At 36.8% G+C, this 12,077-nt stretch overlaps 1 protein-coding gene across 1 annotated transcript in view; it reads left to right on the top strand.

Annotated features, from left to right (window-relative positions):
- Positions 1-607: 607 nt before the first annotated feature.
- The window catches only part of Glra2 (glycine receptor alpha 2), a 246,604-nt gene continuing 235,134 nt past the window's right edge, over positions 608-12,077 (top strand). The window contains exons 1-3 of the mRNA XM_055606743.1: positions 608-637; positions 1,134-1,255; positions 3,364-3,497. Coding sequence (XP_055462718.1) covers positions 1,188-1,255; positions 3,364-3,497 — 202 coding nt within the window. The 5' untranslated portion in view covers positions 608-637; positions 1,134-1,187. The remainder of the gene's footprint in view (positions 638-1,133; positions 1,256-3,363; positions 3,498-12,077) is intronic.

The following is a 12,077-nucleotide window of genomic DNA, read 5'->3' as shown; positions in this document are numbered from 1 at the left end:
GATTTTGAGCCACTGAACAGTAGAATGTAAGAATATAGATCTGTTGGGAACAAGAGGCGAAAATCAAAAGAAAACTCTCAAGAGCCGAGAAAGGTAGAAAGATGTTCTAAATTAAATCGCTGCTCTTCTGGAACCTTTTTTTTTTTTTTTTTTTTTTTTTTTTTTTTTTTTTTTTTTTTTTTTACAGAAAAGTGTCTCTGAGAAAATGTACTCTCCACTTCAGCACAGGACTTCACTTTTCTGCTGGCTTCTACTGACCAGATGTTGATTTCTCATACCCCTATCATAATTTCAGTATTCTGGATCTTGTTCTGTTTTCCTAGTTTACTTTCCAGTTGCCTAAGCCTCACGCCATTCTCTTCTGCTTCAAACTCCTGTCCCGCCTTACCCACGGGCAGACAAGTATTTCTAGGAGCTCAGACCCCAGCCCCTCTCGCCTTTTCCCCTCTAGCCGAACCCTTGCCATCGTACCCCTTTCAGTAACCCTTTACCAAAGGATCGGTCACTCTTTGCATTTCGACAGCGGGCGCGTCTCCTCTTGAATGCCTCTCTCCGACCCCCTCCCCAAGCTACTGAAAAAGGAAACATGCGCACTTCAGAGCTAGGAGCTGTCCGAGTGCAGAAATTTATAGGCTGGGTAAGATCACGTCTCCGTTTCTTTCTGTAGCCCTCATTCCAGCACAGGATCTCAGCAAATTTTCCCTCTTTCACCCAAACACTCCAACGCACAGAGTCTTTTCTTCTCCCTCATTTACAACTTCTTTTAAAAAGAGAACATTTCCTAAAGAAACGGGCTTTGCTGAATAGAAAAGATATAAAACAAAAGCCACAGCAGCCAGACTTACAGCATGGCATTGTCACCAGCCCCCTTTGCATGGTGATGCGATTAAGGTAGAAGCATTTTTTTTTCTTTCAGGAAAAGCAGATAGGGGATTCATCAGTTCTGAGGCTTTGTCTCTTCTGGGCTAACTGATGGTCCTGAGCCTCGGTTTGACCTGATCATGATGCCCAGGACTGGCACTTTTTGTTTTTTCTCAGCAAACTGTACTACCCCAAATCTCTTTTTGATTTTCAAGGAAACTAGATTCCTGCCAGATTTTGAATCTGGGCAATAAATAGACACTTTGTCCTAGGCTTCTCTTTGGAATTATTTCGGGATATTTTCCACAAGCATCACAGAAACAGGAATGAACCGGCAGCTAGTGAACATTTTGACAGCCTTGTTTGCATTTTTCTTAGAGACAAACCACTTCAGGTAGGTGAAATGATTTTGCATGCCGACGTTTTCCACATGAAAACTGTTTGAAAGAGAAAGTATGCAATGATCTGTTTGTCTGTTCCCTGAACCATACTCTCTTAATGTTGTAGAGGATAGTTTGGTCTCTTTTGTTCATTTAAAAAGCTTAATTATGGTGGGAGGGAGGTAAATGTTCACAAAAGCAAGTTTTATGTTGCATAGCTTCACTGTACTCTGTGCATTTCAACACACATTTTCACAGTCAATGTGATATTAAGATTAAACTAGTGACTTGTGTGTTCTTTACATTTCTATATAAGGTTGATATCTTTTGCTTTCAATTTTTTTTGGAAGTCATGTAAAGGGATTATTGGATGCAATGTTCTTTTTTTTCATATTGTGAAAGTGATTGGATTAATTTCCCAAGAGCATGCTGATTTTATGTAAAATAAATAAGAACCATGATTCTCAACCAACTTGGGACTTCTGTTATATTTCAACAACTAGAATCATACTATGAAGTGTAAGATTTGGGAATTTTTTTTTCAAATAGTAAATATTTTTATACAACTACATCCTACTCTTTGGTCTATTTGAAAATTGATTGCATATCAAAATTTAATTAAAATGACATCTTTGTATTTATGCCTGTATGAGAAATGGTCTGTGTATAATTAAAACAAGTGAGAACTAATTATTTGCATGCTTGTATTTTCTATATAATTTACTAATTTTGAAATCAATTGATCCTTCAAAATATCAATTGTATTGCCAGTGAGTGAAATAGCCAGTTAATGACATAGAGTCTAAGACAGGCTAGACAAAAAATGCTATTAAAACAAAACATATGATATTTATTGTTTTACAAGATTTTATGCTATTTTTTTACAGAACCAAGAGAAATTGAATACGTAGAAATAATGTTATGGGAACTGGGAAAACCCACTATGTTCCTTTCAGGTTTATACCTCTAACAACCTCTAACTATCATTAAGAAAGATTGTAGGCTGGGTTTTCATTAGAGTCATCACCACCACCACCACCACCATCATCATCATCATCCTCATCATCACCATCATCATCATCAGCCTCACTCCAACCACCATCATAATAAAATAACGCTTGGTTAATCAGCAGAATCAGCATATGGGAATGTGAGTATTTCTGGATGACTGTATCAAGTTTTAACTCGTACCAAATGTTCATATTATCTTTGTACTTATAATTAATACCTCTGATTTGAAAAACTGGTATGAAATAACCAAATTTCAAACACATCCATATATATACACATATATGTACACAGAAACACTCTGGTGACATTCACTCAACTACTAATGCATTGTTAAATAATGTATTTTGTTGCAAAAATATGCGATTTTATATGTTCTTATGACTTCTAATATGAATATCAAAGTCTGAGACATTTCTCAATCACCCTTTACAGGTCTTGGTAATATAAAATGTCAAATAATTTAAAATTGATACTCAATTAATGCTTTATTGGATAATCTGCAATTCATATGTTCATATACTAATAAAAACTGATAGAATAATTGAACTAACATACTCATTGTTGATCTATTTTAAAATGGTGGAAAAATTCCAAGTGAAGGTTCTTTTTTTAGACATCACTTTGGGAAAGACTAGTACATGATAGCTGTAATAGAATGGTAGCAAGTGAGAAAATATGCATGTTATAATTGAATTATTCACTCTATCAGATTCTTACATATTTCTCATAAAAAATAACAGATAGACTTAAAGCTGAAATACCATAACAATTTTAAAGTCATAAAATGATTTTACATTATCACATGAATTTAACAAACTACCTTCAGGTCTCTGATGATTCTAAAACAAATCCTTTGTATATCCATAAAATCTGGAACCTGAAAATATATACATTATCCCACCTTAAACAAAATATCATTAAAGCTTAAAAACTTGGGTGATATTACTTAGGATTTATTCTTTTCATCAGGTGAAGTTAACTTTACAGACTGTGCAAGTTCAGAAGTTGATCAATACTTCAAATTTTTTCTATAATGTGGTTCAAATGTTCTGTATTAGTTCTCAGAGAATGAAGGTGTAATTCTTACTAAAATAGTTAATAATGTGTTTAGGGAAGCTTTCTGCAAAGACCATGACTCCAGGTCTGGAAAACATCCATCACAGACCCTATCTCCTTCAGATTTCTTGGATAAATTAATGGGAAGGACATCAGGATATGATGCAAGAATCAGGCCAAATTTTAAAGGTATGTTCCAGTGAAAACTTATGTTACAGTTTTGTGAAATGGCTCAGGTGTAGGAATACTTTCCACTGAAGAACATTTTCAGGCTTATTGTTAAAGGGAATTGCCAAGCATGTCATTTGATTTATTCTGGCATTATTTTAAACTATTTCTAAATTTAAGCATCTTAAATTTTACTTAGCATTTGTCATGTTCAAAACTGTCCTTGTTTTATTCTAGCCTACAAGTAATCCTAATAGCAGACATTGTCACTATAGCTATTTAAAGTAGGACTGTGGCAGAAAGTGAATATGAGCAAATGAGTTTGCTTGCATGAACACCTATAAAAACACACATCAAGTACAATGCTTGCACTAAAATACTCAGTTGTTTTAAATATCTATGCAGATATAAAGTTAAAATTTTATTGTAATGCATGCTATTTTGCATATTTAAGACTCTTTAACCTTTAGAATCTGTTAGAAAAGGCTTTAATTTACTATATCAGATATTTTCAATTCCAAGTTACTTTAATATTGAAATTGCTGACTTGAAATTATTTATCTAAAATTAGCAAAAGAAAGATTATACACCTCTCAGAGATGGTGAATATTTTGATTTAAAGAATGCAGATTAAATTTTTGTTTGTTTAACATTACAAAATAGTTATTAGTCTGTAGAAGAGACTGATTTTTCCATTTGTTTCTTTTTACTCTGAATCAGAAAAAAACTGTATTAAAGAAAAAAAAACAATTGTTATTAGAAAGGAATTTTTCTGATGATTTTGAGAACTGAATTGTTCTGATTCTTTTTAAATGACAAATGCCCTTTCTAAATTGTTTAGTGTAACACAATGCACTGTTAAGTATTATTGATGTTTTATAAAGGGGGAGACTTTAAATCTAAATATTATATAGCAATTCATGTATCACTTTGTTTTTCATCAATAATATAATTATACTACTTTCTTTGAGTTTTGATTTCTATTGTTGGCAAATATAAACATGAAAACTAAATTCTATATTTATTTCTTCTTTAAGTATAATGCCTCTGAATATACCCACTTTTGAACATATTCCATAAGTTGTATTATCATAATTCTGGCAAAACAAGTAATCTTTTAATTGAAAAAATTGCTAAAAAGACAGCTAAGTTCAGTTTTCCTGAAGAAAAAAAAAATTAAGTTCTTTCAATTTTCTACAAATTTGTGGTCACTGCCCAGGAACTCAATTTTTGAAATGAAGTTATATGATTAACAGGCCAAGAGTCAGCTTTCAATAAGATTGCTTGCTCACCACATATTACAAGTCTGAACCATATTTGCAAAACTAAGTACTGGGTGCTTAGAAAAACTGAGAGGTGAATCAGGTATATATCCAAAAGATGTTCAATGGGCAAAGACAATGTTACATTAATAAATATAGTATTTGAAATAAATTAAGTGTATGTGGTAGTATGAATGAAATACTAGAAGGTCCCTCAAAGTGGAGAGATAGTTATCTACTAAGCCATTCATGGAAAGCCTCATTTCATCCAGAGATGTAAAATTGCTCAAAATAATAAGTATCTTTGCCTGATAAGAGTAATTGGTTATTACTATCAACCAGTAGTAAAACAGGCATTTGTGTGACCACTTACTATTTTAATGTGCACATATAATGAACTATGATTTTTACAAATTTTCTTTTTCTCTACTCTTTCTTCTGCAGATGTCACTCTTTAATATTTTATATTTAATTTTTTTAAATTAATACAAGTTTATTCACTTTGTATCCCAACTGTAGCCAATTCCCTCGTCTCTACCCAATCCCACCCTCTCCCCTCATATTCTCCAATGCCTCGCTCCAAGTCCACTGAGAAGGAAAGACCTCCTCCCATTCCCTCTGACCCTACCCTATCAGGTCTCATCAGGACTGGCTGCATTGTCTTCCTCCGTAGCCTGGTAAGGCTGCTACCCCTCAGCGGGAGGTGACCAAAGAGCTAGCCACTGAGTTCATGTCAGAGACAGTCCTTGTTCCCATTACAAGTAAACACACTTGGATACTGAGCTGCCATGGGCTACATCTGTGCAGGGGTTCTAGGTTAACTCCATGTATGGTCCTTGCTTGGAATATCAGTCTCAGAAAAGGCTCCTGTGCCCAGATTTTTTGGTTCTATTGCTTTCCTTGTGGAGCTTCTGTCCCCTCGAGGTCTTCCTATCTTCTCCTTCTTTCATAAGATTCCATGCACTCTGCACAAATTTTGGCTATGAATCTCAGCATCTGCTTCCATACACTTCTGGGTAGAGATTTTCAGAGGCCCTCTGCAGTAGGCTCCTGTCCTTTTCCCTGTTTTAACCCTCCTCTGAGCCTTTCTGAATGAGGATTGATCATCTTACCAAGGGTTTTCCTTCTTGATTAGCTTCTTTAGGTATACAGATTTTAGTGTGTTTATTCTCTATCATGTGTCTAATACCCACTTATAAGTGAGTGGATACCATATGTACTTTTCTGCTTCTGAGATACTCCACTCAGGGTGATTTTTTCTAGTTTCCACCATTTGCTTGCTAATTTCATGATTTCCTTGTTTTTAATTGCTGAATAGTAATCCATTGTGTAAATATAACACAATTTCTGTATCCATTCCTCAGTTGAGGGACATCTAGGTTGTTTCCCGATTCTGGCTATTATGAATAAAGCTGCAATGAACATACAACAACTGTCCTTATTGTATATTTAAGCATATTTTGGATATATGCCTAGGAGTGGTATAGCTGGATCTTGTTGTGGCGCTATTCCTAATTGTTTGAGAAAGCACCAGATTGATTTCCAAAGTAAAGTTTACATTACAGACAGTAATGGAGGAGGCTTCCCCTTTCTCAACATCCTCAACAGCATGTACTGTCACTTAAGTTTTTGATCTTAGCCATTCTTATGGGTGTAAGGTGAAATCTTTGAGTTGTTTTAATTTGCATTTCCTTGATGACTAATGACATTGAGCATTTCTTTTTTTTTATACTTTTTATTTTATTTTATTTTTCTTTTTAGTTACATTTTGTTAACTCTGTGTCCCAGCTGTATCCCACTCCCTCATTCCCTCCCCAACCCCACACTCCCTCCCTGGTCTCCTCCCTGCCCCTTTCCAAGTCCACTGATAGGGGAGGACCTCCTCCCCTTTCATCTGACCCTGTTTTATCAGGTATCTTCAGGGCTGGCTGCAATTTCTTTAAGTGTTTCTCTACCATTTGATATTCCTCTATTGAGAATTATCTGTTTAGCTCTATACCCCCCTTTTTAATTGGATTACTTGATTTGTCCCTTTTTAACTTCTTGAGTTCTTTATATACTCTGGATATTGGCCCTCTTTCAGACAAAGGGTTGGTGAAGAGCTTTTCCAGGTACGACAGCCTACGCTGTCGTTTTGTTCTGAGGACAGTGTCTTTCCTTTTACAGAAGCTTTTTCAGTTTCATGAGGTCCCATTTATTGATTGTTGATCTTAGAGCCTGTACTGTTGGTGTTTTGTTTAGGAAGTTGTCTCCAGTGCCAATGAGGTAGAGGCTCTTCCCCACTTTTCTCCAAACAGATTTAGAGTGTCTGATTTTATGTTGAGGTCTTAGATCCATTTGGACTTTTGTTTTGTGCAGGGTGTTAAATATAGATCTATTTGCATTTTCTACATGTAGACATCCAGTTAGACCAGCAAGATTTGTTGAAGATGCTATCTGTTTTCCACTGTATGGTTTTAGCTTCTGTGTCAAAAATCAGTTATCTTTAGGTGTATGGGGTCATTTCTGGATCTTCTATTTGGTTCCATTTATTCTCCATTATGTTTCTATGTCAGTACCATGCAGTTTTTATTACTATTGCTCTAGAGTACTGCTTGATATCAGGGATGGTGATACTGCCAGACTATCTGTTGTTGTACAGGACTGTTTTTAACACTTCTATTTTTTTCCATATGAAATTGAGAATTTTTCTTTCAAGTTCTGTAAAGAATTGTGTTGGTATTTTGATGGGAATTGTACTGAATCTGTAGATTGCTTTTGGCAGGATAGTCATTTTCAGAGTGTTAATCCTACCAATCCATCAGTATGGGAGATTTTTCCATCTTCTGATAGCTTCTTCAATTTCTTCCTTCAGAAACTTGAAGTTTCTTTCAAATTGGTGTTTCATTTGTTTTTTTAGAGTCACACCAAGGTACTTTATGTTATCAGTGGCTATTGTGAAGGGTGTAGTTCCTCTAATTTCTTTCTCAGCCCTTTTGTCTTTAGTATGCAGGAGGGCTACTGATATTTTTGAGTTAATTTTTTTATTCAGCTGTTTTGCTGAAGGTGTTTATCAGCTGAAGGATTTTCTTGGAAGAATTTTTGGGGTCATTCATATATACTATTATATCATCTGCAAATAGTGACACTTTGACCTTGTCCTTTCCGATTTGTATCCCCTTGATCTCCTGTAGTTGTCTTATTGCTCTAGCTAAGACTTCAAGTACTATGTTGAAGAGATAAGGAGACAGTGGGCAGCCTTGCCTTGTCCCTGACTTCAGTGGGATTGATTTAAGTTTTTCCCCGTGTAGTTTGATGTTGCCTATGGGTTTGCAGTATGTTGTCTTTACTATGTTAGGCATGTGCCTCATAACTCTGATCTTTCCAAGACTTTAAACATGAGTGGGTTTTGGATTTTGTCCAATACTTTTCTGAAATTTTGTCTTTTCATGGCCTCCTTGATTTCTTGGATGTTTGTGTTTGGAACTTTTCTGATTTTAGTTTTCCTTTTAGAGATGAATCAATTTCTGCAATTGTATCTTCAGTGCTTGAAATTCTCTCTTCCATATCTTCTATTCTTTTGCTGATGCTTATGTTTGTGGTTCCTGATCTTTTCTCTAAGTTCTCCAGCTTCAGGGTTTTCTGTTTGATTTTTTTATTGATTCTAATTCTGTTTTCATATCTTGTAACATTCCTTCATCTGTTTGAATGTGGATTCCTGTCTTTCTGTGACGGTCTCTACTTTATTGTTTGTTTCCTCTCTATAATGACTCCATTTGTTTGGCTGTATTTGACTATATTTCTTTGAGAGCTTTGTTCATTTCCTCTTTATGTGCCTCTAATAACTGGATAAACATAGATTTGAAATCATTTTTCTGTGTTTCTAATGAATTAGCATATCTAATTTTTTTGAGGTTGCTGGTGAAGCCATGCTGTTTTTAATGTTTTTAAGCCTGATTTTTAAAAAAAATATTTTATTTTTATTGATTACAATTTATTCACTCTGTATCCCAGCTGTAGAACCTTCTCTCATCCCCTCCCAAACACATTCTCTCTCCCTCATCTCCTTCCATACCCCTCCGAAGGTCCATTGATAGGGTCAGTCCTCCTCTTCTACCCTCTGACCCTAGCCTACCAGGTCTCATCAGGACTGTCTTTCATAATCTTCCTCTGTGCCCTGGTAAGGCTGGCCACTTCCCAGGTGGAGGTGAGCAAGGAGCCAACCCTTGAGTTCATGTCAGAGATAGTCCCTTTTCCCATTACTAGGGAGCCAATTTGGACATTGAGCTGCCATGGGCTACATTTGTGCAGGGGTTCTTGGTTATCTCCAAGCATGGTCCTTGTTTGGAGTTTCAGTCTCAGAAAAGACCCCTGTGCCCAGAGTTTTTGATTCTGTTGCTCTCCTTGTGGAGCTCCTGTCCCCTCTAGGTATTTTTCTCTACTTCTTTCATAACATATGCTGAAACTCATAACCAAACTTTGGACAGAGTACAGGGACTCTTATGATGTCCTGATTTTTGTTTGATGTGTTCTTACGTTGACCTCTAGCCATGTGCTTGTCCAGTAAACCTTGCTCTTTGTTCCTGGCATCTATACTTCAGACTGGCTCTTTCTGTCTCTGGTTTCTGGAGTATTCTTGAGGAAGATGAGAGAGGTTCACTTGTTAGACAGTGGGTGTTGGTGTTTCACCTGTAATTGAGTGAGGAAAGCCACAGGCACATGTAAGAAGAGTGGGAGTGTGTGTGAAAGGGTGCTTTGAAGGATAGGGTGCTAGAGCATGTACATGCCTGGAAGCGTGGAGCTTAAGCACAGGAGGAGGTGCTGGTATTGTTCTAGGGCACAATGTCCATGCACACTGAATACTTCAGTGTCTTACAGGCCATTTGTACTGTTCTCCTGGTATTCAGATCTGTCTGGGCTCCAGGATTTTTTTGTCTGGACACCACTGGGAGACCCACCGAACAGGGGTTCCATATTGAGAATGCTGTCCCAGGGATCCCTTTGTTGCCTACAGTGTGGTTGTGAGTGGGAGAGATCTGATGTCTGGTTGCTAGAGTAGAGGGACACTGGACCTGGGGCTTTGCATGCCCTCAACTTGAAGACACATTTGCTTGCTCGAAGGCCTAATAGGAAAGCATAGCAGTTCCCCCTGTTCTCTACACTCAGATTTGGTCCCACAGGGGCAAATGAGAGTGTAGGAGATCCATCAGCTCAGTGGTATCCACTGATTTGTCTTCAGGCAGGAAACTTGTACTCTGGACAGCCTCCTGCTGTCTCAGTCACCAAGCATGGAGTCTTTTGCTTGGGGTAACCACTGATGCCTCTTCTGAGCAGGGAGGCTCATGCTTGGGACAAGGGGAAGTGCAATGGGGTTTAATAATTGCCACTCTCATTTCCTGGAGACATCCACAGACCACAGGTGACCTGGATGGATACAAACTTTCCCAGCTCATGGGTTGTCTCCTCTCACCCAGGAAGCCTCAATGTAAATTTTTTGGGTTCAGCTGCCCCTCCACTCACCAATTTCAGAGTTTCAGATCCTGTGCTCCTTAGATATGGTGCTTGCTGGTTGCTGCCATGTTTGACCAATATTTTTAATTTTTTATTCACTTTGCATCCTTGTTGTATTCTCACCCCTCCTCCCCTTCAAGTCTCTCTTCCTTCTCTCCTCTTCCCCTTTTCCTCAGAAAGGAAGCTTCCTTTCCAATCTAGCTCCCCAAATTAAGTTGCATCAGAACTGAGCATGTCCTTTTCCAATGTGGCCTCTCAAGGAAGTCCTGCCTGGAGAAAGTGATCAAAAAGCTTGTAAGTGAGTCCTTGTCCAATTCAGTCCCCACTTTCTTTACTAGAGGACCCACATAAGGCCTAAGCTTCCCATCTGCTACACTTTTGTAGGGGGCTTAAGTCCAGTCTATGCATGATCCTTGGTTGATGCTTCAGTCTCAACAAGCCCCGCTGGGCCCTGGTTAATTGGCTCTGTGGTTTTCTTGTGGAATTCCTATCACCTCCAGGTCCTTTTCTCTTTCCTCCCACTTTTCCATAGACTTCTATGAATCATCCATTGTTTGGTTGTGAGTCTCAGCTTCTGTTTTGAGGCACTGTTAGGTAAAGCCTCTCAGAGGAAAATTCTGTCAGGTTCCTATCTTCAAGCTTAAAAGAGCATCATTCATGGTGTCATGGATTGGCACTCACTGATAGGGTGTGTCTTTGGGCATTCTCTCAACCTCTGCTCTATCTTTATCCCTGCACATGTTGTAAGCAGGGTAAATTTTGGCTCAAATTTTTTGTGGGTGGCTTGGTGTTCACCTCTTTCTGCTTGGAGACTTGTCTAGTTTGTGGGTGTCCACTTCATTCTCTATGGCCTCTGTTACTAAGAGTCTCTGCTTGAGTAACACTCATGCGGATATCACTTTTTAAAAGTGATACTTATGGTTCTAAAAGATAAATGAATGAAGAGGTTGGACTTATCAGTGCAAACTCACCACTTTGTGATGTAGTAAGTATGTAAAGGAAAAAGTGCAGGATTTTTAAAGGGCTTATAAAAGATAAATGAAGAGAATATCACTTTCAATTCTATAGTGAATGAATGCCATTGAGTTTTATCTTCTCCCTTTTATTTTCCACTACAGTATACACTAGTATTCCTTCACAACCTTATTTACATAGACCATTTAGTTTAGACCATATCAAGTGCTTGACATCTTTCTAAGGTCCTCTTCTGTAATATTTTAAGGTACAATAATTTCTTATCCTTGGTACTCTAATGGAACATTATATGTTTAATAAGATGAGAATACATATTTATGTCTTATTAATCTACCCTACACTGTACTTAAGAGGACAAGATGGTATTCTATTTTCCATATGAAAGCATGATTTTTTTAGCAGGATACAGCAAATAGCTTATCCTTTTTAGTAGAATGAGAAAATAAGTAATGAGAGAAAGAAATACAGATTAAATTGTGAAAATTTCTTCTAATTAAATTAGTAGATGTTAAGAGTATAAGTTTGGACAGCAGTAGACACAGTGACAAAATGATCTGAAATTAGTTACATGAAAGAAATTAGAATTGAGAAATAATTGGGAACTTGGAGCAGCATGAAACTAGGAAGAAAATTACATACTTATATTTATTTGATAATATAGGAGTGAGAAATTTTATATAATATATATAAATGAAGATCAATTAGAGATGTAATTGCATCTAGAATAGGAAGAGACTCTTTAAAGCAAATTGGTTATGATAATAATAAACATGATGATGATGTTGGCATTGATAGTAACAGTGGTTAAGAAAAGGAGAGAAAGACAAATTTTTACTATGAAAACAAAAGCCTAAACCAAATACAGGCTAATAAG

This window comes from Psammomys obesus, unplaced genomic scaffold (genome assembly GCF_907164565.1).
Source record: "Psammomys obesus unplaced genomic scaffold, mPsaObe1.curated_primary_1811, whole genome shotgun sequence".
NCBI classification, from domain to species: Eukaryota; Metazoa; Chordata; class Mammalia; order Rodentia; family Muridae; genus Psammomys; species Psammomys obesus.
Note: the sequence above shows the minus strand (reverse complement) of the source record. Positions and strands in the feature narration are given on the sequence as shown.